Below are 27,433 nucleotides of genomic sequence, written 5' to 3'. Positions count from 1 at the left end.
GATGTCGTCATCGCTAGCATGTCAAGTGTGAGATAGCCTCTTTTGTTAATCTCATTGAGAGACAGACAGACAGATGGGGACTCTATATAAGCTACGATCACTGGAAGACGTGAAAGACATCCACACCTGAGTGAGCTCTATCCTCTGTGAAGACTCTCTGTCAGAAAGGAAAGAAACAAGGAACCAGAGGAAGAGGTAGTCCTGCTCACAAACAGCTCCGAGGCCTAGTGACTAACTTGACATGTTTTTTGGTCTCCCACGTACTATTTCAGGATACATTCGCTACTTGCAGGTAAGAAAAATAATCTGTCCAGATGTGCATGTTATGGATAAAAACTGAAAAGCTAAACAGTCTAAAGTAATCATCTGTAGATGTTTATAGTTTTATATATGTATTTACACCTGAACTGAGGCAGAACTCCAGTGCTAAACATAAAGCTGATTGGACATTGATGTAATGGGTGAATAATTGTTTTCTATATTTCAAGAATTTTTATAACATTCCACATGGTGTGATTTCAATCACTATAATCTCAAATTAAGCCTTAAATCTGCAATAATTATTACACAAGAGAACTATTTGATCTAATTATAATAGTTTATGTGTTAATAATGATTATGATTTGTTTTATGATTAAAATATTTAATGTTTCACAACCAAAGGAAAAGAGTCATCATTCACTCATGCAGGTTGAGGTGTTCCTATAGCTGCAGTCTGTGGCTTTTTTGGGGTTTAAAATTATCCAAAATACATTTAGCTGACTCTTTTATCCAAAGCGACTTAATATTGCTCTATATGTCAGAGGTCGCACACCTCTGGAGTAACTAGGGGCTAAGTGTCTTGCTCAGGGACACATTGGTCTCTCACAGTGGATTTGAACCCGGGTCTCTCACACCAAAGGCATGTGTTTTTATCCACTGCGCCATCACCACCCCATACCACACTCTCCTCAAACATTGTGTTCATCCACGCTGTGCCGTGACGAGGGTGTTGAAGTACAACTCACGTAAAATTGATCTAACACAGATTGCAAAAGAGGAAAAATGCTGGACTGCAGCATTAAATTTGATCTTAAATGTAATGTGTGTCAGTTCATCACACAATATAACCATGTGTTTACACTCTCTTTCAGACGTCAGCAGTGCAGACTGTGATCTACAGGGCTCACGATCTTGTAGTGCCGAGGTTGGCTGTTGTTCTGGGTGCTTTGGGGTTTGCAATGTCCGGATACAGCTCTCGCCAACTCACTATTCACCACCGACCCTCCACTAGCATCCTTCATTGGCTGTCCAAACCCGCCATTAATGTTGAGAGTCCAGGATCCCCTTCAGCCCGAGCCCGTAAGGCTCAAGCCAATGCTGCCATGGCATCCATCAAAAAAGATGAAGAGGATCAACCAAACAAAAACACAGGTGGCATCGAGCAGCCTGTGAAGACGGCAACTGCCGTATAAAGAAAAAAACATTAGCCATACAAGGTCTTACTGGGTAAGATGGAGCATTAGTCAATAATTTAGTCAGGGAATGTGCCTTTGTACAAGAAAGCCGGTTTGCCCTGATTAGTTTTTATTTATTTATGAGGTCGGCTACAGTTGCACAAAGGATTCAGCAGATCTGTATTAATGTCCAACTGTTGATCAAATATTGAATTGACATGTTTGTGAAAATTACTTGAATTTTTTTTTTTTTTTTTTTAAATCTGTTTAAAAATACAGGCATATGGTTTGATGATGTCATGCTTAGGCGATGTCACTGGTAAAACAACATTGTGAATTGTGACATCCTGATGACTGTTCTTAGAAATGTATTTACAGTAACAATATCACCCTATGACTGGGATGTTCCTAAGCTAAATTGTTTCCTGAAGATTAGTCCACTGAGTTTATTTACTAGGGCTTGTTAATGAGATGTGGTAGATTAACCTGTTATACGTCTTACAGAGAGAATGTGGCATTAAAAACAGTCGTATATTGCACACAGCATTAAACTACATGCACACAACTGGGAGGATTGTTCTGATATATTTTGTATTAATGTTTTTCAATGCTTATTTTAGTTTTTATATGGCTGCAGTCTTGATAACTCTATCTTAAAAACAAGAAATGCAAACTATTGTGTAAATTTAGCTGTGTACACATTTACATTTTATATGCAAATAAAGAATTAACTTAATTTTCTTGGCCTTTTTATTTAAAAGCTATTGACTTGTATGGTCTATAGTTTATTTTATATATACTGTGATACATTATTTTATTAATAAATCACTTCAGCTTATTGCCTTGAAGTCATTGCAGTATTACATTACAGGTCAGATAAGTTAACATAAAATTGTTTGATTGTGTTGAATTAAAAACCTCAAAATGCAGCGGGTCCACCAGACCAACGAACACTGGCTGAATAACAAAAATATGAACACAAGGGTTAAACAACAATCTTAACCTTCTGTTGCTCAGTGCTCAAGTTTTTAAATTATAATCAGGTCAGAGGATATGAAACTGACAGGCTGCCTGTAGTATTCGTTAATATAAGTCACACCTCAGAGTAGGCCTAACCATAAACCCTGTGGATGTTAATGAGGGAATAGTCTACTGAATCCTGGCGGAACGTGTTATAACCGCGAGTTGTTTATTTGTGAGTTGTCGGTCCTTCTAAAGCTGAGGACAGTAAGATCATAATCATTATTTTTTTTATATAGTAGTAGTACTGCTCAGTCCTCATGAGGGGGCAAAAGGACCGTTTTTAACCGAGCTTCAAAGTTCATTCCCACATCCTGCTGTCTCTGCCCATGATCCGCTCCCGTTCGTGTCCGTGAAGAGGTGCGACTCTACCAGCGACAGCATGTAAAACTTCCCCGTCAGTCCCGGTGAACACAAGACCTTCAATAAGGTGTGTAACATAAACGATTCATTAGTTTTCTCTATCGTTTAGACGTTTTTATATATGATTTATTCATATAAGTATGATTTGCGGTCCTTTTCTCCAGATGGTGATGCTCGCTGTCCGTGTAATCTATGTTATTTTCTTGTTTTATTATCTTGGTTTAAATATGTTATTGATAGACTTTATTCTCATGGTTTAAAGTTGCTTGTTCGTTAAACTTGAAGTATAAGAGGCCGGAGATTGTTGCAACACTGGGTAGCAACAGTTAACAGTTTTTAACCCATTAGAATTTTTCAAAAAGGTGAACCGATTATTTATTCATGTATTCTATCAGTTTTTGTTATAAAATACAATCATATTAATTAATTACACTACAAGATATTATATATTAATAACAATGTACGTTATTGTTGTTGTTAGTAGCGTATATCGCCGTAATTTCTATACTAGGCTACTTACCCTAAAGTTATTTTGTGAACGTCGGTTTGCTTTGCTTTCACACTGGCAGCGTTTGACGCACGCGGCTGTACAGATAGGCTACTAAGTTCGTTGGCATTGGTTTCGTTTTCAAATTAATTTAAGAGAAAAGCCCTGTCAATAAGCTTATTTTATTCATTAATATATTATATAACTTTTGGTTCATCATTGTTTTTGTAGTTTGGGCAACAAGTTAATTTTTGGACATTTGTTTTCATTTTAAATTGATTGGTTATTTGATTGACAGTTTAAAACACAATAGATATATCAATGCGTTTTTTGGGGTAAAACTGCTGTATTTTGGCCACGATCAATGCATTATCACATCCAAAAAGTAGAATCTGATTCTATGACAGCATCCACCGTATCCACGGTGACTGGCAGCCTCAATTGGATTCGTCCGCACTGTGCCGAGGTACAACCCACGTAAAGTTGATAATTCCGCATGTGACTACAATTGCAGATTTTGAACAGAGATGGTGACAAAGAGGAAAAAGCTGCAGAGTACAGCATTTTATATTCTATATATGCTGTTTTTTTTTTTAATTACATCGAAACCAAATGTCTTACAACAATCCATGGTGTTCCCTAATTATTTGTTCTACCTCAATGTAGGCTAATAGCAAGTGCTGTCAATAGGCTTTTGCATTTTCATGCAAACTTTACCACAAACCTCATTCAAATTGCTCTACCAGTTGTTGGAGAGCTTTCTGAATTTCTCAGAGACCTGGAAGAGGAGTAAGAGAGATACTAATGTACAATCTTGTTATATATATATATATTTTTTTTTTTTGAGTTATTGTTATGACCCGGCACCACTGTTATTTGGATATTGAATAAAGAGTGGGTCAGTTGGCTAATTTAAGGTGAAGGTTAATTCCCCATTGGACTTAGTTAATTAGTTAGTTAGTTGACATGTCGTTGCAAAGTTACACAAGTAGAATGTCTAAAGTGGATCATTGAAATAAAGTGTAACCAAGAAAATAAATGATGTGTATAATTCATTTTTTGACTCATTCAATAGACTGAAAAGGCTGTTGGTAACATGGGGAATAACTCTGGAAAAGAACGACATGGATCTTCAGGTAACTAGATTTTGATAACAAACACACACACACACACACACACACACACACACACACACACACACACACACACACACACACACATATTTGAATTTCCCCGTGTTGTATTTAGATCTGAGGCAATAACCCTCAAGGGGCTGGGACCAACAGAGGCATTTTTCACAAGAGATAAAATCACAGCATGCAGAGACAGAGAGATATAGAAACAAAAAATAAAGCAATACAGGAGGAAAGAGTGCTATGTAAAGTGTTTCTAGACACGTGACTGTAAACTATTGTGAAATAAAGAAATGCAGAACAGTTATTTAATGTATTAGAGAGAGAGAGTCATTATTGGCATACTGTATTGTACATTCTTCCCTGTTATTGGAGACGACAAACGCTTTTTAATGAAGAAGCATACTCACCTACTCACACACATTCAATCTAATCTGCTCCTGTTGGTTTGTATTCAGAAAAGGAAAATAGTGAAACCTGCCTATTTTAGAAAATTAAACATTTCCCTAAATGATTAGTTCACATAATTATTGAAAATCATTTACTCATACTCTAACCCGAGTATGAGTATGAGTGGTTTAAATCACTCTGATAGTGGTTTAAATCTGACCTCACTGATCTTACCCAGTTTGTCATTTTAGAATACAATAAATCTTTGGACAGGTATTTATTGTTGTGCAGCAATAAAATATAGCAATAAAATATAGCAATGTTGAATAGCAATAAAAAATAATAAGGACAATCATATTGTAGTCATTGGACTACATTGTACAAATACAAAATCTAAAGCCATTCCACAGATTTACAATATAATGTGCAAACAAAGGAAAAATAATATTTGCTGTATACAGAATTATTGTTTACTGACAAAAGGGGCAGAACGATAATTCATATATAAATTATTTACAAAGGATTATTATTTATTTTTATTTTATTTATTATTTAAAAAATAATTTAATTTAGAAAAAAAATCTTCTTTCTTTCTTTTAATGGATCTTTAGATATATTTTGCTAGAAAACAAGAAAAAAATGTGAAAAAATCAGTGATAGTGTCATTTATCCAAATGGAGAGACAAAAAAATCTGTACTTGGTAGTCAAATCTGTATACTGTATATGGTAGTCACATAATTCTTGTCCCCTGAAATCTCACATGCTGAACATCCCATGAATAACGGAAATAAAGTTTCATTTCTGTGACAGACTAATGTATGCACTCAAGTTATTATGTAAGGTAATGTTTCATTAAAGTATTCTGAGAGCTCCTCCTCTGTCTCTCTGCAGGTACTGGTGTGGACATGTATGAAACACCTCCCACCTCGCCATACAGTCTTGTTTCTACTTTGTCACCTACGTCTCAGCTGGTGTCCATTTCCAACTGCACAAGCACAGCCACCCCAGAAACGCCTCAAGATGCTCTCAGTCCGCCACTCATCTCCACCAATCAGAATGATTCACTTTTGGACTGCAGGACGGGGTCTCCAAAAGAAGCTAAAGAATGTGAGATGACTGAAGTACCTAGTCTGCTATCTCATTCGTCGTGTGTGTGTGTGCATGGAGACACAGAAGTGGACGCAAAACTCCTCCAGGAGTGTTTGAACACACTGCAGCTCAACAACACTGAAGAATCTACACACATTCTGAATGGTGAGTCAGACAGTCATGTTATGTCCACTGATCCATTCATAAATTAGAGCATACACATAATGAATTGCAAACATTTTTAGGAAGTGGTCCGCGCACAGTATTAGGAAAGTTACTCGTCTTCAACAGTGTGATTAGATTACTGTACTAATTACTCTTTTAAAAAGTATTGCATTTCTTATTACTAATTACTTTCTAAATCCCATATCAACCTCGACCAGGTAAACAATACAAGGATAGATATCAGGTCATGCATTGCAGTGATTTTACCACTGCTGCAAACCTACACACTTTACTATGTTCTTAGCACATACCTGTATAATTTATAATTTGATAAATATTTAAAATCACATTTTTGTTTTTCAGATCTGTTACAATGTTTTCTGGTGGAGAGGGAGAAGATGAAGGAGGAATTGAGAAGTTGTAAGGAAAAGATTCAGGTAAATCACACTTGCTACTTTTTGTACCATCCATGTACTCTCAGTTTTTGCTTGACACTTTGGTTTCTAAAATTCCCTCTTTTGAAGACAGGAAAATGCAACAGGAAGTAACATTGTTCCCAGAGGGGCAGGTCAGGGAGGGTTTGATAACAGCTTGTCAGCATCAACAAAGGCTTATGGGACATGCAATCCTACAAATGACTCCCTTCCTGTCTTAGTTCAGGAATGGACATTGTTTTTATGAGTGGTTTGTGTTACGACATGGGCCTAATCTGGTATTCTCAAGGAATCAGATAAAATCAAATCTATTTTTGACAGGTAGGAGGAGAAGAAAGGGCAGAGAAGAAAAAAATAAAAAAGAGAGGGTGAAATTGTGCATTTCTCTTAGACTTGCATTGATTTATGAATAGATTGATATAGCATTGATCTATAGTTTTAATATGAAACAATATTAGCTAGTAATAGCGACATTTAAAAACAGAATGGTGCTCTGGTCACCATTCAGCAGCTTTACAGGGTGTCAGGCCTGAAGAAGTAGGAGTGTTTGAGACACAGATGGAAACAGGGAGTGAACAGGACATAATGAGGGGGATGTGGGGAATTCTGTTCAGCTCCTGCAAGAACAAAACTTTTTTGTTTGGTCCCTGTGACAGTAGAAGTCAGCATGCAACGACTCACTGACCAAACAACAGAGTGAGTGTGTTCCTCCCCAGCCGTCCTATCTTTAAAATGCAACTCAACTACCAAGTACACTTACATGCACTTCAGTTGTGACTAAAGCAGTAACTGATCTTTAACTACAATAATTGTTTTAAAGGAATAATGTATTTTTAAATAAACATTATTTATCAGTGTTCAACATAATCTTTTTAATTAATGTGCCATCATAATCTTTAATTAACTTTCCCTCTAAATCTCACATCTCTTCTCTGATGACATTCACCGGCATGAGGGCGGGACAATAATCCAACTCTTCCAGAAACCTGCTGTCACTTAAAATCACAGCCATTATCCCAAAAAATCCCTTTTTATAACAATAAAATAAAATCTTGTTCTAGAAGCCTCTGAAGTCATAATAAGGACAGTCAGAGGACCTTGATAATGCAACTATAGTTTGGCTTTTGCTGAGTCTGAAATCGTGTATGGTCTGAGCAAGTACTACATTTGAATTTGAATTTACTTCCCTACGGTTAAACAAGGTACTTTCTGTATAGTATTAATGTGTGTAGTATGAATGAACCTGGATGTACTACAGGTCTCATGTTGTCATTATCATGTGACCTACCAGCGTCAGTTGAGTTCATTCGGTTCCTTCTTCTCCATTCATAAATCCTCTCCCATGCACTGTAAAAATAAATATGTGCTTTATCTAATCAAAAAAATAATTAATTCCTTAAAAGTTAACCATTTAAAATGAGTAAAACTTACAACAACAACCAAAAAAACATAAACTGAAGTCACCATTATGGTGATCGGTGTTTATTTTAGGTTTGTTTTAAAATTACGGTTTTCTCCTTCAGTGATTCTGCTTGTTAACATCAGGTGTCTTCAATGTTGGCAATATAAAATAAAGAGTTCTTAATTAATCTTTGACGTCTGTCTGTTAGTGAGATATTTTTGTTACATTTTTTGGGTAAACTTTACTCATGTTAACTTTTAATGAATAATTTGATTAATTATTACTCAATTCTAATTTGTTAAATTTAATTAATAATATTGCTTGTAATCCATTGCCACAATTCTATTGATTAGATAAAGCATAGTCATTTTTACAGTGTGGCCTCATGGGATTGTAAAGTGTTCATTGAATGCATTCGATTTCGAGTAGTCTTTCCATCATGCAATGTGTATTAAATCTTTCAAATATTTGGTTTCACATTGTAATGCACAATGTAATGTTCGTCATGTATACTTGAAACAGATGAAAACTGTATCTCAACTATGTAAAAAAAAAAAAAAGCTGTACGACATAACTACACATGTACATTTACTCAATGACTCTCTCACACTTTACCACCCAACTTTCATATTCACTCATAAGATCTATAAGTCACTCTGGTAATATTGTCAGTTTCATTTTGACCCAAACAAGTGCTCTCTTGCCCCACTGGAAATCGCAAAAAAAAAAAAATGTTAAATTTGGTGTTCTAACAATGACTGTACTCAGGGAGCTCAAATAACTATGGATGGAGCAACCCACCACCACTCATAATAACACACACAAACACATACACACACAGACGTTATGAACATAAGAAGCTGGCGGATCAGTTCCAGATGGACTGCTCTGAATGCAGGAGTCACACACTGGATTTGGGTTTGGCTGGAAAAAGCTTTACACAGTGTATTAGGCCATTGTGTTTGGCACACTTTTCTGTGCGTGTATAACTGAGTGTAGTGATTATGTAGTGTGCATGGGGTTGTCAAGTAGGATGATGGAGTCACACTCTACCCACCCCCACACATACTGTGCAAAGCCCCCAAAAAAGAGCAACAACTGCTTTTTATCTGAGATGGGTGTGATACTTCCTTAGAAATCCCACTGAGTCAATGAGCTGATGTCTAAAACATCACCACTGTCCAGAGAGAGAGAGAGAGAGAGAGAGGTGGGGTCATTTTCAGTTGTGCTGGGATGCCTGGAAAGCAGTGAGTATCAGCAGGGAGAGAAAGACAGAATTTACTTTAACAAGTTTGGGTGATTGCCCACATGTGTTAATGTGTTTTCATTCACTCCTTATCCATCAATAAAATTAAGTATCCTTTTAAAACAAATGCTTCAGGATTTAGGCTAAGTTCATGAAAATCTCTCCTGTGTCAGAAAATTCTTAACTAATCGATTCTTAACTAGTAATCACTTGTGTTTTGTTTAAGGCTGGAATTTTGAAACACAACTTTTGCCATGATTTACAGTCGGGAATAGTTGCTGAAAGTCAGAGGCAGTCTGCAGATTTTGGCCACTTGGAGTTGACAGATTTCATTGAAAATTGTGTATGATGGGCACAGACTATTTTTAGCTTCAGATTCTGATTCCATCCAACAGGAGGATATTTTCAGCAAATTTTAGAACACATATTGTTTTCAATTGTCTCGTGTCTCCTAGCAGAGAGGCACATGTTTCTGTATGAGTTTGTTGTGTTCTGAACCATGCACTTAAAAGTCTGATGAAGTGTGTTGATCCTGTCTTTAAGTGTACGATCCCTATAGCGTTTTAAAATCTCTTCAGACTTTAGTGGATTTTACTATCAGGACATTTCGTAAATATTGGTTTGGAAATTCAAATGTAACATTAACAGTTAATACTATAAATGAAAAAAATAATACTTGTTGTGCATAAAATACACAATTGAGTATTTTCTCAAGGTTTCACAAAAACCTTGTGCTGTCAACAATTGGCAATTGTGCTTTCTCAGTTTAAAGTTTAAAATGGTTTTAACATTCTAGACAGCATAGAAATACCCAAATACTCTCTAATGCATGCATTTCGATATCAGATAGACTCTCATGTGTGTGTGTGTGTGTGTCGGAGGAAGTCTTGCTATAATGAGCTCCAGCTGGGGTCTGGAGGCCTCAGTGATGATGAAGAAGGTCCTGAGACTTTTCCTGCTCTCTCTCTCTCTCTCCTCCTACTCTAAGTCCATCCTCCTTCATTTGTTTAATTGCAGATGGGGTCTTTAACTTTTTTCAGGCTAAGGAACTAACGTATGACCTATACCAACATACATAGTGTCATAATGTATTTACATATTTTGAAATGATCCTAACATTGCAATTCCATGCATTATTCATGTAAATGAATAACTTTGGTGAAAGTTAACATACTGATATTTTCTTTTTTCTCCACAAAAATGAGCTTGATAATCGGCAGGCTTGTGATTAGCTCTTTGACTCTTTTTTTTAACGTTTCTATATAGTTTTTCTCCACTCTTTCATCTTTCATGAATTTTCCCCTACTTGTTGCCCCTCTTGTGCTAGATGACTTTGCCTGCTAATTGTTTTTACCTTTTTCTTTCTGCTTTATATTATTGTACAGGATTTTAGAGATTAACTCACTTTGATAACTTTAGTATAGTCGTTTGTGTTCATTTAAGTCACTTTTCCTCTCTGGCTGAATCAAGACAGACTTTCAGAGAGAAGAGACTTTCTCTTTATTAAGAGAGAGACAAGAAAAGAAAGAGATGATGAAATAGAGAAAGAATAGATTTAGATTGTATGTGTTTTACAAATGTGTTATCATGCCTGGGAATCACTCTTGTATTTCTTGACATCTGACTATTGAGCAATCATTTTATTGCCAGAACATGCTCAGGGCTGCAAGCGGAGTAAGATTCCTGTGTGTCTATGTGTGTGTGTGTGTGTGTGTGTGTGTGTGTGTAAATTTGACACGGCTCTGGACCACTGCATGTAAATAATACAGGATACGTTTTATAACTTTGAAGTAGAATTTGTTGCTGAAACCTTCTCAAATTAGAGCTGAGCTAAGTTTAATGTAAGAATGTTGCGTGTGAGTGTGTGTTTATCAAACAGTGAGAGGTGGACAGTATGATCACCATAGCAGTGAGATTCACAACAAACCTTCTGACCTCATAGACTCACAGCTGAATTACAACTCTTGAGGAAATCCAAGAGGAAAACATTCATATACTCAGTCTACTGCTCTGCTCTCGAAGCCCCTACATCCTAGTATTTTGTAATCAAGTAATCAAGGAACCTTGACATATACTGTATATATACATACATACAGTATATCTTGTTAATCACGTATTTATTTGGCTTCATGTTTCATATGTAGAGACGTTTCTTTTAGTTATTTATCTGTGGAACCTGTGCGGAACTCAGAACATTGTCATTCGGAAGAGCAAGTGTTATGATTACATATTATGATCGAAAGCTAGATCAAATTGACAATACAAGAGTATACAACAATGCAATACTCTTTAAAGTCTACTCTAGCAAATCCCAAAGACTTTGATGATCTGGATCTGGACTCAGAGGTGCCATTTCATGTGTGAAAATGATTCTTCATGCTCCCTCCAAACCATTCTTTTACAATTTGAGCTTGATGAATCTTGACATTGTCATCCTGGAATATGGCCATGATATGTCCTACATGGTTATTTAAGAAATGAAAAGTTACACACTCCATCAGTTGGGATTAGAAGAACTATTGCCAAACATTTAACAAAATAAACATAATAATTATAGTCATAGACTCTTAAAGGGTTAGTTCACCCCAAAATGAAAATTATGTCATTAATGACTCACCCTCATGTCGTTCCAAGCCCGTAAGACCTCCCTTCATCTTCGGAACACAGTTTAAGATATTTTAGATTTAGTCTGAGAGCTTTCTGTTCCTCCAACATTGAAAATGTATGTACCTTATACTGTCCTTGTCCACAAAGGCAATACAGACATCATCAAAATAACGTTAGTCCATGTGACATGAGTGGGTTAGTTCGAATTTTTTGAAGCATCGAAAATACTTTTTGGTCCAAACATAGCAAAAACAACGACTTTATTCAGCATTGTATTCTCTTCTGGTTCTGTTGTCATTGCTCGTTCACGATTCCAATGATGCTGCTGACGTGTTATCTTGTGCGCCCGAGTGCAATATTTTTTAAAAATGGTTCGTAAGTGTGCATGTCGCGGATGTCCTAATCGGGCGCACAAGATAACACGTCAGCAGCGTCATTGGAATTGTGAACGAGCAATGACAACAGAACCCGAAGAGAATACAATGCTGAATAAAGTCGTTGTTTTTGCTATGTTTGGACCAAAAAGGATTTTCGATGCTTCAAAAAATTTGAACTAACCCACTCATGTCACATGGCCTACTTTGATGATGTCTGTATTGGCTTTATGGACAAGGACAGTTTAAGGTACATGCATTTTCAATGGAGGGACAGAAAGCTCTCGGACTAAATCTAAAATATCTTAAACTGTGTTCCGAAGATGAACGGAGGTCTTATGGGCTTGGAACGACATAAGGGTGAGTCATTAATGACATAATTTTCATTTTTGGGTAAACTAACCCTTTAAGCATTTGCCTATTTTAATCCAAACAGTGACTTTTTAATAATCTATCAGTCTCTCTCTCTCTCTCTCTCTCTCTCTCTCTCTCTCTCTTTCTCTATATATATGTATGTGTGTTGTGTGTGTGTAATTAAAATATTTTATAATAAAAATACATAATTTATATTAAATAAAAATAATGTGAATTTAAATATATTATATAAATATGTAACATGCCTATTAATACAACTCTACCACTGTTTTCTCCTTCTGTAGGCAGAACGTGAGGAGTGGCAGCAATTCCAGTCTGACCTGAAGGTGGCGCTAGTGGTTTCAGACAGACTGAGGGCAGAATCTGAGGAAGAGCTATGTTCTTTAAGAGCAACAATGCAGGACATGGGCACACAGCTAGCCGATGCCTTACAGGGTCGCGAGGAGTTCAAAAGTCAATTAGAGAGCCTCAGAGTTGAACTGGAGCAGAGCAAACAGGAATTGAAGCAGGTCACAGGCAGCCACCAGGGGGCGCCGGTACTGAGGGGCCTAGAGAGACGAGTGGAGGGTTACGAAAAGAGCACTGGACCCCAAGAGCAACTGTGGACAGATGAGATTAAAGGGAAAAGAGAAATTCGCATCTCTGGTACTGCAGAGAGGTCAAGGTTAGTATTATCCAGGATTCAAAATGTCAAAAATTTTGAAAAATGGATCCTAAACACACAAAGGCTAAAGCTTTGAGATCAAATAAATGTGAATTATAAAAGTTTAATATAATGTAAACTGGTTATACTTTACAATAAGGTCCCATTAGTTATCTTTAGTTAATGTCAATGTACCTTTTAGCTGTTTTTCCTCTTTGCTGGTGTTTCGGTTGTGAATGACTCTGTCTACATCCGAAATAATTGCATACTTTCCTACTATATAGTAGGCGAAAAACAGTATGTGACAAAAGAAGTATGTCCGAATTCACTAGTCATAAAACAGTAAACAAAAAGTTCCCAGAAGGCCTACTTCTTCCAGCGAGGTTCAGAAGTGTGCAAATGGACACTTTACTATCCCATGAGCCAACGGGAGAGGATTTGTGAATGGCCAAAGTCCCTTTCAAGGATTGATGTAACAGTCACAGAATAAAGCAAGATCTGACCGAGCTTTGTGGGTGATCTGAATCAAAAGATTCATGTAAATTTAAAATGAATAAAAATCCTCAATTTTAGCTCTTTAGGCTTTCTTTGAACATGTAGTAGTTTGTAATTCGAGGTAATGGATCTGTTTCGTCTGAACTTGTTTGAATCGAGTCGATTTGCCTAAGTGGAATCGATTCCCACCTTTGGAATCTACAGTGCTCTCTCTCTCACTTCCCAACTGAATCAAAGAATCAGTTTCAATTCAGTCTTAATCAAGCTTGTCTGTTCATCGAGTGAGTCATTCCATTTTGAATCAATGCACATTCTGTAATGCATGCAGTAGACATATCTGATTTGAGAGTATTGTTTAGTGTTTCTAAATGATTCATTGTTTACAGCCCACAGTCTGTCAAAGAGACCTATGTTACATTCATGGATCATTCCATCATTTTGCAGGAGCCTGTGCAGACTGCCCTCCAATTGCCCTGATGTTGTTGTAAATGGTACTTCCCAACCCTTCATGGCTATGACAACAGAATCTGTGAGTAAAAAAAAGTAAAACATAATCCTTTTTTTTTTTTTTTGCTATTTTCAGTTTTTTATGAATACATGTGACATATTTACTCACTCCTCAGAGCAAGACTCAAGCAGTAAGTTTAGAGAGTCAGAGCAACATGACCAGCTCCATTAAAGGTATCAAAACAGAGGTTTTATTGGCTCAATATCCTGTTTCATTGAATATTTGACTAATACGGACACAAATGATTTATTGTGCGTGTCTGTGCATGTCTAACAGACAAGAAAGTGGAGAATTCACAACTACAAACATGCAACTCTTCAGGTTTAGATGTGACAAATAAGATCAACAGGACAAGGTGAATCAAACACCATTATCTCTTTTTCCATTACCATTCATTCATGAGAAACACTGGAATGATGTTTGATGTGGAATGATGAGTCAAATAATAGAGAATTGACATCCATCTCCTTTCCCATCAGGACACAGGAGGATTTCCCATCAGGACTCAGGTCGCTGAGGCTTCATGGAAGTTCTAGGCGGAACTCCCTGCTTCGCTGGAGTCAAGGCAGAACTCAGGGATACAAGGTACTGAATTGAACCAAACTAGACGATATAGCTGACAGATCAAACTTGGCAGTCAGCCACACACCCCCTTGTCTCAGCCTTAGACAGCACAGACCACCCACAGTCCTTTCACTGGCCATCTGATGCACAGGCAACTCAGAAGCACTTTCTCAGTCTGGAAAGCCAGGAGTCTGTCTCATAGGGATTTTTTTTTTATTTATCAGTCTGCCTGCAAAAAAATAAAAGCCTCGGAAGTCATGTTTACAAGTAACTGGGTTGAAACAACAAACACTATAAATAAAGAAATTGTCACTGGATTTCCTAAAGTGAAATTTTGGTTTTGTTTGAGGCTGTTAGTAGCAAGATTAATACATTTATTCAGCTAAATTAATGTATTTATGTTTAAAGTAATATATTCAGCAAAGATGCATTGAATAAATCAAAGGTTACAGTAAAGATATTTATAATAATACTTAAAGTCTTTCTGTTTCAAATAAATGCTGTTCTTTAAGAATCTTGAACATATTTATCACAGTTTACATAAAAATATGAATCAGGACAACTGTTTCAATATTAATAATAATAAGAAATGATTCTTGAGCACCAAATCAGCATATTAGAATGATTTCTTATACGGATCACGTGACACTGAAGACTGGAGTGATGATGCTGATGATTTAGCTTTGCCATTGCAGAAATAAATTAAATTTTAAAATATATTAAAATAGAAAACAGTTATTTTAAATTGTTTTCTATTTTATAATATACCGTAAATATAAATAAATAATATAAATATGTATTAACTGTTTTCACTGTATTTTTTTATCAAATAAATCCTCGGTGAGCATGAGACTTATTGCAAAAACAGTTTTGAAAAGTAGTGTATATGCATTTTCCACTGCCTTCTTTAATTGTATATGTGAAACAATAGGGATTCATGATTTTTATTATAGACAGGAATTGTCATCACAGAGTGTGAACATATTTGCTTCTTTTGACCTTTTTTTTCTGTACAACCAATTCATTAAGACTGCCACACCATTGTTTAAATAAACTTTTTATACACCGGTCTATTATTGTGATGCACACTATAAAACCAAACAGCATGCAACAAAGACTAAACTAACTGTGGTTGGTCACTATATATCAACCACCCAAGTCTCTTCCTGTCTAAGTGGGTGGTTCTTGGCCAGAACAAATTTGAACAAAATTGTCCTGACTGATGTAAAATATTTGCCTGTCTCTCTATCATTCTGCTGCCTCCTGTCTTTCCTGCAGAATATAGAGATCACTAATTTCAGCAGTTGCTGGGTGGACGGTTTGGCCTTTTGTGCGATTTACCACAGTTACCTCCCCTCTCACATACCATATGTCAAACTCAGTCCAGAGAACAAGGTAATACACACATCATCTTATATATGCAAACATATTAGAAAAAGGGTTGTTATGATAATGATTTTATCCACAGAAAGAGAACCTGACGCTAGCATTCCAGACTGGAGAAGACTTTGGGATCTCTGCATCACTGGTGAGATGACTGAGTTTTTTTCTAAGCTGTCATATTTAATTTCATAACTTAATCCTATAATTAATCCACCCTGATTCAGCCACCAAACTAACCAACCAATGCACAATTAATTAGTTCCAGCTTGAATCAAAAACGTTCTGTCAGATTGACTTCAGAATATGCAAGACGTGAGAATGAAAAACTTGTCAGGCCAGATGTGAAAATGACTCGTGGTTGAATAGATATGAGAAAGATATGATTGATTAGGTATGTAATTGACTCAGAAATGAATGGCTGAACATGATAATTACTCAAAAATGATGAACTGGATATATAAATGCTTGGCTGAATGCATTAACTGATTGGCCTGATTCAAAAAACGACTCTGACATGATTCATTGGAATAATGCAAACATGAATGCAAACAGGATTTCATGTGGTTGTTCATTTGTGAATAATGTTTCATTCCTCAGACAGTGGAGGAGATGCTGAAAGATGATGCACCGGACTGGCACAGAGTTCTGGAATACGTAGAGCGCATCTACCAACATTTTGAGATGTGAGACTCTGTCTAGATACATGTCCTGATCACTTGCACAGTCATCACAAATGCTTTCAAATTTTCATTTTGGCCTTTGAAGTAGATCTGAAAGTTCATCTTTTGCTGCTGAATTTGTATTTGAGTTTGGCTGGTTAGCATGGCCCGCTAACCCTGCCATGTATTCTGACTTATTGCAAGCAACAGAACAAGTGAATTGCTTGTTTCATTACTGAAGGGCTCTTAAAAGTGTCAAATGAACTTAAAGGTGGCATGAGACAAAGGTTGCAATAGTCTTTCTATTGCAGTTATTATAAGTTATTGAGCTATTATTAGATTATTAGTGCACATGAATTAAAAATAATGAAATAAATAAATAATTATGTGCATGGATACGGCATTATACTGCAATGTTCCATAAAAATACAAGAATTGTCCATTTTTCATGGTGACTCTGTGCTTTCTTGTTGTGTCATTAATCAATCAATTGTTGTGCCATTAATCAAGCATTTACTGCTCAGTTAATTAGCTCATAATTGATGTGCCTAGAACTGAGAACACAAAACAAACAGGTTGCATACTTGTGGGGGTTCTGCATTCATCCCACTCAGATGAACTGGAATGCTATTTGATGTCCTAGTAGTATTATGGAGCTCCTGAGCAAAACTCCCTAAGAAGAGCGGCTTGTTTTGAGTTTGGTGAGGAGTGACCTGTTTTTATTATTGCTGCTTTCTGCCCTCTACTGGTTTTCATGTGGAACTTTTTTTTTATTCAGATACAACACGACATGAACTACGTTGTAAATCACAAATAACAGAAATCATTACTTCTGTATGTGTGCCATATTTTATTCTCTGTGATATTAAAAGTCTGGATAAGGAACAAAGCTGATTCATTCAGCGCCTGTAATATCCTGTTCTGTTACGTTGCGTAGGAAGTAAGATTTCAAAGACAATTATTAATAAATAACTATTTTATTTATACTGTTTGTTTCATTGATCAATGAGGAGTGACGGCTTGGCAAAACTTTAGAGTGATGCGTAAGTGATTGAAAATGTGTGTAGGAACATGAATGAATTTACCTTATTTAAAAGTGTGGATGAAAGAGACCGGCGTCATCATAAATTCATAAATGGTTAACTGCACTTTACAGATTAATAGTCTCAAATGTTAGTAGAACAGAAATATACACACATTTGATTTCAGTATTTTTTTTTCTCTCTGGCACTCTTGGAAATGCATTCCTATTTACATATTCCTACATGCAATTTTTAGTTAAGTGGTCTTTGATGGATAAAAGTGACTCTTCCTGTTTTGAATTGAATGAATAAAGCAGTTGACTGACACATGATCATTGGACACGTCAGAATCATAGGTCAGAATGAAAGTTGTGTGCGTAAGGGAAAATATTTCACCTTTGAGGAAAGAACTGTTTTCATAATACAAGTCATTGTGGCATAATTAATCAAAGCTACTTCATGTTGGTACTGTAAATTAATGTGTTGTGTTGTGTTTCTGTTTTGGGAGGTTTTGTATTGAATTGTATTTTACTTTTTCAATCTTTGTGATTTTTTTTTTTTTTTTTCATTTCTCCCTTGTTTTTTTTCTGAAAAAATGCAACAAAAATAATAAAGCTACAAAAAATGTACAACAATAAAAATGTTTCACAACATTAATACATTACATTTTTTCACACTATGGTTCAATGCTTCCCTTGATATACTTGATATATTTTTGTAATATATTTATTTGTAATATATTTATATAACTTTTTTTCTCCAAAGAACGCATTTTAATGAGCATATTCTTAGGAGGGCATTTACAGTTTTGGTTTACTGGACACTGACCTCCTGCTAAAGAACACTTAAATTCTGCATGGATGAATGAGTGATTGACAAAGACAGAAAGGTAGTTGAAAATGACAAATTAATCAAAATATGAAAGACTTTTACTTTGAAAATGAATAACGCAGCACATGCATTAGCTGCTTCATAGACTTCTCCACGTATCTCTGAAACCAGGAAGCAAGAATGAATAAACCAAACAGACTCTGTAAACTCTCCCCGCCTGTCACCTGCGTGCTCTCCAATAACCCACACTGAACCGCATTCATCAGCATGGTGAGTGTAAATAGATATGAATGTGAACTGTTGTGTTATATTGTTTGTTTTGTTCTAGATCAGATATCTTACTTTCTTCCTTCGGACAGGTGACATTTACAGTCTGTTACTGTGTTTTTATATCAGTGCAGTCCGTGTATATCAGTGTAGTGAGGTTGATTTTAAAATTGATCTCTTGAAAGTTTTGGGAATCATTAGTGAGTTTTAAATGCAGTTGTGATTTGACCGTCATTGATGAATGAAAGAGCTCCATTCAAATACACTGAAACGGGCTGTTACTGGTGAAGGCAGAGCCACGTAGTGTAGGTAACTTACAGGCTGAGGAAGGATAGGACACACCTACATACCTGTTAACAATGATCCAGTAATTACATTGACCCTTGTATGTCTATCTTTCTGTCTGTGCTGAAGCCTCTCAACATGGGTCAGAAGATCTTGGTGACAGGAGGAGGTGGATACATTGGCAGCCACTGTGTTGTGGAGCTCATTGAGGCTGGTTATCACCCTGTGGTCATCGATAATTTCAGCAATGCTGTCAGAGGTAAACAGATTTCTATAAATCACATTACACTGCTGAAGGTCCTTGGTAGAATCCTGAACACATTGCATTACAAAAAGTCTCAGAATATCCTACTCACACAGTGAGCCCATGTGTGGAATATATAAAGTCACTAAAAGTATTTTATTACAATATTAAATAGTTTACATAGTATTTATTTATAGTATTGAATATTTATATATTACATTTTGAAATTTAAATAAAAAAATATTGTTATAATATTGCTTGCTCTGCATTTTGGTTTGACAACTTCAGTTTCTTGTTATATATATTTTTAATGTATTTTTTTTAAATGTCCGTCGTTCTTTGTGGATGTGTGTTGTGTTGAGGAGAGGGTGATATTCCAGAGAGCTTGCGGAGGATAGAGAAGTTTCTGAACACTCAGATTGAGTTCCATGAGCTGGACCTTCTGGACAAACCGGGACTGGAGACAATATTTAAAAAGGTAAAAATGAACGCCTACTCTTGTTTGTATCAACGTATCCTGTATAATGGAAATCTATTCTTCATTTTGCTGTAATACATTGAGCCACATGTCTACTGTTTATATATACCCAAGTATTGGAAATGTGACATTACAAAGTGTAAATGTCACTCATTTTTATAAAGTTACAGTGTCCAACAGCGACACCCCCAGGTAAAGTTACATCAGAGCAGTCAGTTTGGGAAAATTAAAGCTAAGTCTTTGTCTGTGTGCAGTCTTGACTATTAACAAGAAAAGCTGAACATTAGTTTACAAATTTTAAATTGTTACTGCCTTCAGTTATTTTGGATTAAATGTAAAAATGCATAAAAACACTACCTTGATTAAATTTATACTTGGTTTTAATAAATAGAACATTACATTGTGTAATACATAAAATATTAAATAGATTTTCCTAGTGGGAAAATATGAATTTCCTTGTAGAAAATTAATATAATTAATTGTCGTTGCTGAAGAAATTGGTCATGAACTCTCTCTCAAATCATATTTCCCACTAAGACACTCAGACTTCCTAGTGAGAAAATACGAGTTTCCTAGTTGGAGAATTATTATTTCTCTTTTTTATATAACGTTTATTTAACCAGGAAAACTAAGTTTAACAGGGACATAAATTTACATTTGATATGTAAAAAATATGTGAGGACTTCACCACCGTCCACACCACTTATATGTATGTGTGTGTGTGTTTTCATTCATACTAGCATTTTCTTGATTCAAATCAATCTATTCATTTCTGTACCGAGCTGGTTAAATGTATAACAGCGTACCCTAATGGTTAAATGGTTTTTTTTGTTTTCTCTCAGCACTCCTTCTATGCAGTGATGCACTTTGCTGGACTGAAGGCTGTGGGTGAATCAGTAGAGCAGCCTTTAAGATACTACAGAGTCAATCTCACAGGAACCATCAATCTGCTGGAGGTAAGAAATGTGAAAATGTAAATGTCTTTGCATGGAGAGTCCATTTGTATCTGATTCTTGAAATCCAAATTTAGTACAGTTAGGGGTCTGTTTGTTCATGTTAGTGCTTCCAGCTCTTAAGGAATGCCTTACTGGCTGTGGCTCTGTGTGTGTGTGTGTGAATCAGGTGATGCAGTCTCATGGGGTGCGTAATCTGGTATTCAGCAGTTCTGCCACCGTCTACGGAGACCCTCAGAAACTCCCCATTGATGAGCAGCATCCAGTGGGCGGCTGCACAAACCCCTATGGCAAGACCAAGTACTTCATTGAGGAAATGATCAGAGACCAGTGCACTGCAGATAAGGTAGTTGACCGCTCTGTTATGACGCCTTTGTGTCTGTGTGGTAGGTGTGTAACTGATCAAATGTCTCGCAGGACTGGAATGCTGTGCTGCTCAGGTACTTCAATCCCATTGGTGCTCACATCTCAGGACAGATTGGTGAAGATCCTCAGGGAATCCCAAACAACCTTCTGCCTTATGTTGCCCAGGTAACCTGTCTGAGCACTTGAGGTTCAGAGGAGTCTCTGTGCATTGTAAAGGATGTTGTTCTTTCTCACTTTGTATGGCAGGTTGCTGTTGGAAGACGAAAACATCTGAATGTGTTTGGAAATGACTACAGCACACCTGATGGGACTGGTAATAAGAGATGGTTTTCAGCATTTTATTGTTGTCTTAATTAACATCTGTCTCTTATTTATTAATTTCTGGAGTTTTATACATTTCATATCAAATGACATACATTTCACAATCTATTACTTTTGAATAATAAATTAGTTTTTCATTCATATATTTACTTTTAATTGAAATAAAGCTGACAAAAAATGTAAATATTAGATCGATAAACTTAAACTAAAAATGAAATTTAGAAAAGTTCCCTTTGGCATTAACTGAAAAAATCAGTTTAATGTAAAGTACTAAAATGACTAAACTAAACTTAGGAGATAGAAATAGAAAATGTATTTGTTTTTTGAAAACTGATGAAAATGACAAAGCACATAACAAAATTACTAAACCTTAAACTCAAGTTAAAATGAAGCTGAAAATATAAAAATGAAAGCTATTTCAAAATACGAATAAAATATTGTAACAGTATATAAATAATACTAAAATAACATTGATTGTTTTTTGAGAATTTCTGTTTATTTAATCATTATTTTAATTTTAGTGCAGTCTAACTCTAGTATCATTTATCATTTTACTGAATGCAATTAAAATTCTCTGCAATTTCTAATGTTTTTCTATTCAGTCAGAAGCATTTCAATGTTTAATGCAGAAGGGTTGCAAAGGTTTCAAGTTTTATAATACCATGTTATGTTATGTTATTTTAGTTTGCTTTCTTTGTACTCATGAAAATTGTTTAGTTACAGTTTTTATTTCAGTTCATTTCGTTTCCATTTCGAGTTCCTATTCAAAACTGATTTACTCTTCCTGGCTAGGTGTGAGAGACTACATCCATGTTGTTGACTTGGCAAAGGGGCACATTGCTGCCATCAGGAAACTGAAAGACAGCTGTGGGTGTAAAGTACGACATTTTTTCATCCTCTTTGATGTACTATTTTTCACATCCCTTTTTCTCAGTTTTACCTTTCTGTCCTGGTCTCTGTGAAGGTTTATAACCTTGGCACAGGTACAGGTTACTCAGTGCTACAGATGGTGAATGCCATGGAAAAAGCTTCAGGTCGAAAGGTGAGTGGTAAACCTGCTGTGGTCCAAAGCACATATTTACAATTTATATATGCATGCATGCATATACAATTTGTTTAGCCTGTGGCCACCTTTATGAAATCTCAATGTGATGTTTAAACTTCCAAAATACCAATATTTTCTTCAATGGCAGTATTTTTACTTTGGTCCCAGATTGCCTATCAGATTGCCCCTCGCCGGAGTGGAGATGTGGCCTCCTGCTATGGAGATCCAACTCTTGCGGAGAAAGAACTGGGCTGGAAGGCTGAATATGGCCTGGAGAGGATGTGTAAGTGTAAACTAAAATAATTTACATAGATTTAGATAAGATGATAAGATAAATAGATAAATACTGACAGCTTACGATTAATTTGACTGTTTTATCTGATCACACAGGTGAAGATCTATGGCGTTGGCAATCCCAGAATCCCACGGGATTCAGTAATGGACCAATGCATTGAAGCTGGCTGAATGCTGAAATAAGGGAATAGCACTCATGGCAAAACAAAGCCAAACTGGGATTATGGTTTCTTTCATTTGTAATAATTATATGTAAAATCATTATATTACACGGAGCCTGAATCTAACCAAATGATTCAAACTAATTCAGCATCTGTCTCTCTCTTTTTAATGTCATCTCACTTGTATTAAAGTACATTGATTTAATATAGAATTATTTATACTTCCTTGTCAGTGTTGACATAATAAAACGGATTTCATATGTGGTGGTCTCTTTTTGTTTTCTTTTTTTTTATCTGGAAGGGGGTTCCATTTTTGCAGTATTTTTTCAGCATTTAACTAATTGGTTATTGGCTTACCTGGCAAGTTACTGTAACAAAACACATGCTTCAATAAAACACCTTAGACTCGAGTGTATGAAAGTAAACTAGTTCCCGCCAAATCATTTGCGCTGTTTCCTGTCTATGAGACGAGAGGGCCAACAATAGTGCTAAAATATCTAATCAAATGGGACATTTATTAATTTTAAGGCCAGAAGGCGTAAATGTATTGGTTTTGCTGTGCGGGGGCGCGTGTGCTTTAAGCGGTTCTCCGGTCCCGGGCGCTCCGGACACCCACGTCAGCAAAACGTTTTTCCAGCACAAACGGGTTTCGGTCTTTCGGGCAAAGCAGGAAGTGAAAGCAGTTCGCCCTGAAAACAAAAGCTGGACGAATACATCCAAAGTAAGGAGAGAATGGAGATGGTTTGTGAAAGTGGGACATGTCGACCGTACCGGAGTGCGGGTGACGCGGGGCATCTGTGAGTATTATGTTTAAAGAGACTGGGGGAAACGGTGCCCGGGTGAAGAGGGTGGGCAAAGGGGGCCAGCACGAGGTTCAGCGTCAACCCGCGGGGCGTCCGAGCTCAGGTAATCCGAAAAATGAAAAAAAAGGCGACGGTGTTGCAAGCCGGGTGTTTGGCGTTTTAAGATCCAGCCTTAGGTCGGTTCGGTGGGCGGCTCTCCACGGACGACAGGGCTCCCGTCAGAAGCCACCCTTATTGCCTCTATTCCCTTATCTGACACCTTTAATTCGTAATGTAAGAAATCCTGTGTCCGGTTAATGTTTAAATGTCCTTTTATTAAAGTACAAGCGTGTGCGTGCGTTATCTCAGATATTTTATTTTCCGGCGGGCGTTTTACACATAAAAGGGGCAGAGCACTTCATCTCATACCTGATTGACTTGTCCAGTGTTTTCTCGGTTGCTACGAATTCTATGGCTTTATATTAATTTGGTTATTTATTTATTTATGTCTTGACTTGCGGTGTAACCCAGTTTTGGTACTGTGTGAGTGCAGTGCTGCGAGGGGAGACGAATGATGTTGAGATTTTTTTTAACAGCAAGAACGTCCCCTAATTTTTCTTTATTGTTTTTATTTCAATGTATTAAACGTCAGTGTAAACACCGCGTTTTCTCGTCTTCTCTCCCGCTTTCTGTATTTCCTCCTTTTTTTCTCCCTGATTCTCTCCCTTGTTACCCGATGCGCAAAGTCGGGTGTTGCCCCTTCCAGAGCGAATGTGTATGATTGACAGATGTGTGGTCTAATCAGAGAACAGTGGGCGGGGTCTTGCTGCCTCCTTGTGAAATCAAATCGCTGCCATTACGTCACACAAAAGCACACATACACGCTGCAGAATTAATGTAAAAATTAATAATAAGTTAATTAGGCAACGCTTTTTTCCATTAAATTTCTCACTTATTTTTCAGACCTGTTCACAAATGGACCAGTGCAGATATGTCAGCCATTCACCAGAGCTGTTTGCTAAAACAGCTGGACCAGCAGAGGCAGCAGGAGTTGTTCTGTGACTGCAACGTCCTGGTTGAGGGTCAGATTTTCCGTGCGCACCGAAATGTCCTGTACGGCAGCAGTGGATATTTCAGGATGTTGCTGTCTCAGGGATCTAAAGACACTCTGGAGTCTGTAAATGCTTCTTTTGATGTCTTCAGTCCTGATATCTTTGCCATAATCCTGGACTTCATTTACTCTGGTCAACTTGAGCTCAACAGCTCTAATGTAATAGAAGTGATGTCAGCCGCCAGCTACCTGCAGATGAATGACGTAATTTCCTACTGCAAGGCCTTTATTAAATCTTTCCTTGAGATCAGTGCAAAAGAGGAGGATGAGAATCGGTATTTGTGTCTGTCGGACAGCAGTCCTCTTCAGGACAGACGTGAGAACGTCATCGAGCCGTCCAACATGTGTGACGTCAGTATGAGCCCTCAGAACAGACTCTGGGATCAACAAGAGGATGAACAGCCACAGGAAGACTTCAGAGGAACCAGTCCACAGCCGTCAGGGCTTCAGCAGAACTCTCCTCCGCAGTCTAGCTTGGAGGAGGAGCAGTACGGCTCTGGGCTCCCGGAACGCAGGAGAAGAGGAAGCAGGAAAAGAACCGCCACCAGTCGCTTGGTAACAGAAGACACTTCTCTCATTGACCTACAGGGGGTGGTGTCACACTGCTCACAGAAAGCAGACGAGCTGTATGCCAACCTTCCGTCAATTGTTGGGGTAGTTGGGGTGTTCAATAAAGGTAAGCAAGCACTGTTACACTACCGTCTAAAAGTTTTATTCAGCAAGGATGCATGCATTAAATTAACCAAACATGACAGTAAATACTTTAACTTTGTTACACAATAATCTATTTTCAAATAAATGATGTTTGCTTGAAAGTTCTATTCAGCAAATATTAAGCAGCACATTTTATATTTTTAAATATTTTAAATGTTAAACACTATATCTTATATTTTAAACACTTTATAATTTTAAATATATTCAAATAGAAACTGTGAAACTTTTAAATTGTTGTAATAATGCACAATATTGCTGTTTTTATTTTAATTATTATTATATAAATGCGTTCTTGGTGAGCATAAAGACTTTAAAAACATTTTTTTATAGAATTAAAGGGAACCCCCAAAAAATTGGTTCCCTTTAATTCTATAAAAAAAATAGAAATTATTTTTTTTATTCTTTTCTATTTAACATAAATATTAAGTGTTTTTCTTGTCCTCCAACAAGACTTTCTCTGCCTCCCACTGTGAAAGAGTCAAGTCATATTGGACAATCTGTTTTGTAAATAGGAGCTATTCAAGATTTTAATCAACAGACAAAACTTGGACAGTAGATAAAAAGGCAAAACATTTCTCCTTCATGCCTTTATCACACATTTTGCCCCCGATTCTTTCTTTATATCTCTATTATTCTCTATTATGCACCGTTTCTGGGTAAACAAGAGGTGTGTTTTTTTTTTTTTTTTTAAACAGGCTTTCAGTTATTTGATGTGGTAATGCGTGAAAGGAATCTGACTGTCAATGTCTCTCTCTCTCTGTCTCAGATTCCACTCCTTCTATGCGTTACAAATGTCCGTTCTGCACGCACACTGTAAAGAGGAAGGCAGACTTGAAGCGTCATCTCCGCTGTCACACAGGTGAGCGTCCGTATCCCTGTCAGGCCTGCAGCAAACGTTTCACTCGTCTGGAACACCTGCGCAGCCATTTTGAGACGGTGAGAAACACACTAAGCTTCACACATGTCCAGTTCATTAACTCATCATATCTTGTACGTCCCTTGTGATCCCATTAAGTCAGGGTTAAATTCAGTCAAATGTATTTAGATATGATTATTATATATACGTTTTTCAGCTTGTTAAACAAAAGAAAAATGATATTGATGTGAGATAGATCTAAAACATCCACTCTCCTTTTTAACACTTGTTACGCAGATTCATCAGGCCCGTAAGCTGGTGTGCAGGAAGTGTAAACGGCATGTAACCGAAGTCAATGGGCGAGTGGTAAGCGAGGGAACCCGCAAATACAGGCTGTGCGACATTTGCATTCAGGAGAGCGGCTACAGTGAGTTAATCACAGATGGAACTGATGACAATGAGGAGAAGGAAGGCCTGTTGTTGGGTGTGGAAGAGAACATGAGTGACAACAGGCAAATTACATGGGTCATGGAAGACGATGACCTCGCGGAAGATTCTGGAGCAGATCTCATAATCCAGGAAGTGGAGGACAGTGACGAGGAAGCCAGTGGAAAGTGATGATATGTTTGTGTTTGTGATGGTGAATGGGTAAGAGCTGTCAGCTTGGCAGTTTAAAATCTGTTCATGTTTCTCTTAATTTCATAAGGGAAATGATTGTGTTTTTGTACAAATAAAAAGACTCTCTCACAAATCTAAAGTATTTAAGTATCTAAAGTTTTTTATAAAAGTACAAGTATATTTCTGTAATTTAAAGTATATTTAGTTTATTTCAAAAAGGCATTTATGGACAAAAGGACAATGTGGTGGTAATTCAATTTATATCCAAGGCTGACACACTGGGGTTGTACTTTAATTAAAAATAAATAAAA

At 36.8% G+C, this 27,433-nt stretch overlaps 4 protein-coding genes across 7 annotated transcripts; all 4 read left to right on the top strand.

The window, feature by feature from the left end:
• Positions 1-136: 136 nt before the first annotated feature.
• LOC120460692 (uncharacterized) lies at positions 137-1,741 on the top strand. Its single transcript, XM_039648646.2, has 2 exons — positions 137-292; positions 1,134-1,741. Exons 1-2 carry the CDS (start codon positions 242-244, stop codon positions 1,452-1,454), a joined length of 372 nt encoding a protein of 123 aa, XP_039504580.1. The 5' UTR covers positions 137-241; the 3' UTR covers positions 1,455-1,741.
• Positions 1,742-2,795: 1,054 nt separating this feature from the next.
• On the top strand, positions 2,796-16,933 carry LOC120460772 (cytospin-A). The gene is made up of 12 exons (XM_039648757.2): positions 2,796-2,886; positions 4,382-4,442; positions 5,722-6,084; positions 6,448-6,521; positions 12,807-13,186; positions 14,105-14,189; positions 14,284-14,341; positions 14,445-14,523; positions 14,648-14,753; positions 16,011-16,127; positions 16,201-16,260; positions 16,713-16,933. Exons 2-12 carry the CDS (start codon positions 4,403-4,405, stop codon positions 16,800-16,802), a joined length of 1,452 nt encoding a protein of 483 aa, XP_039504691.1. The 5' UTR covers positions 2,796-2,886; positions 4,382-4,402; the 3' UTR covers positions 16,803-16,933.
• Positions 16,934-18,761: 1,828 nt separating this feature from the next.
• Positions 18,762-23,303, top strand: gale (UDP-galactose-4-epimerase). Of its 2 annotated transcripts, none has more exons than XM_039649227.2 (11): positions 18,762-18,897; positions 19,309-19,438; positions 19,789-19,901; positions 20,744-20,857; positions 21,024-21,200; positions 21,272-21,385; positions 21,467-21,533; positions 22,334-22,419; positions 22,506-22,583; positions 22,755-22,869; positions 22,977-23,303. In XM_039649227.2, exons 1-11 carry the CDS (start codon positions 18,895-18,897, stop codon positions 23,039-23,041), a joined length of 1,062 nt encoding a protein of 353 aa, XP_039505161.1. In that variant the 5' UTR covers positions 18,762-18,894; the 3' UTR covers positions 23,042-23,303. The 2 variants fall into 2 exon arrangements, with proteins under 2 accessions (XP_039505161.1, XP_039505083.1); XM_039649149.2 differs by having other exon boundaries at positions 19,786-19,901.
• Positions 23,304-23,500: 197 nt separating this feature from the next.
• Positions 23,501-27,256, top strand: zbtb8a (zinc finger and BTB domain containing 8A). Of its 3 annotated transcripts, none has more exons than XM_039648878.2 (4): positions 23,501-23,838; positions 24,787-25,610; positions 26,415-26,584; positions 26,802-27,256. In XM_039648878.2, exons 1-4 carry the CDS (start codon positions 23,774-23,776, stop codon positions 27,120-27,122), a joined length of 1,380 nt encoding a protein of 459 aa, XP_039504812.2. In that variant the 5' UTR covers positions 23,501-23,773; the 3' UTR covers positions 27,123-27,256. The 3 variants fall into 3 exon arrangements, with proteins under 3 accessions (XP_039504812.2, XP_039504890.2, XP_039504972.2); XM_039648956.2 differs by having other exon boundaries at positions 23,666-23,762; XM_039649038.2 differs by lacking the exon at positions 23,501-23,838 and adding an exon at positions 23,871-23,947.
• Positions 27,257-27,433: the final 177 nt, after the last annotated feature.

Source organism: Pimephales promelas, chromosome 15, assembly GCF_988280905.1.
Source record: "Pimephales promelas chromosome 15, fPimPro1.hap1.1, whole genome shotgun sequence".
NCBI classification, from domain to species: domain Eukaryota; kingdom Metazoa; phylum Chordata; class Actinopteri; order Cypriniformes; family Leuciscidae; genus Pimephales; species Pimephales promelas.
This window is presented reverse-complemented; position numbering and strand designations above follow the sequence as displayed.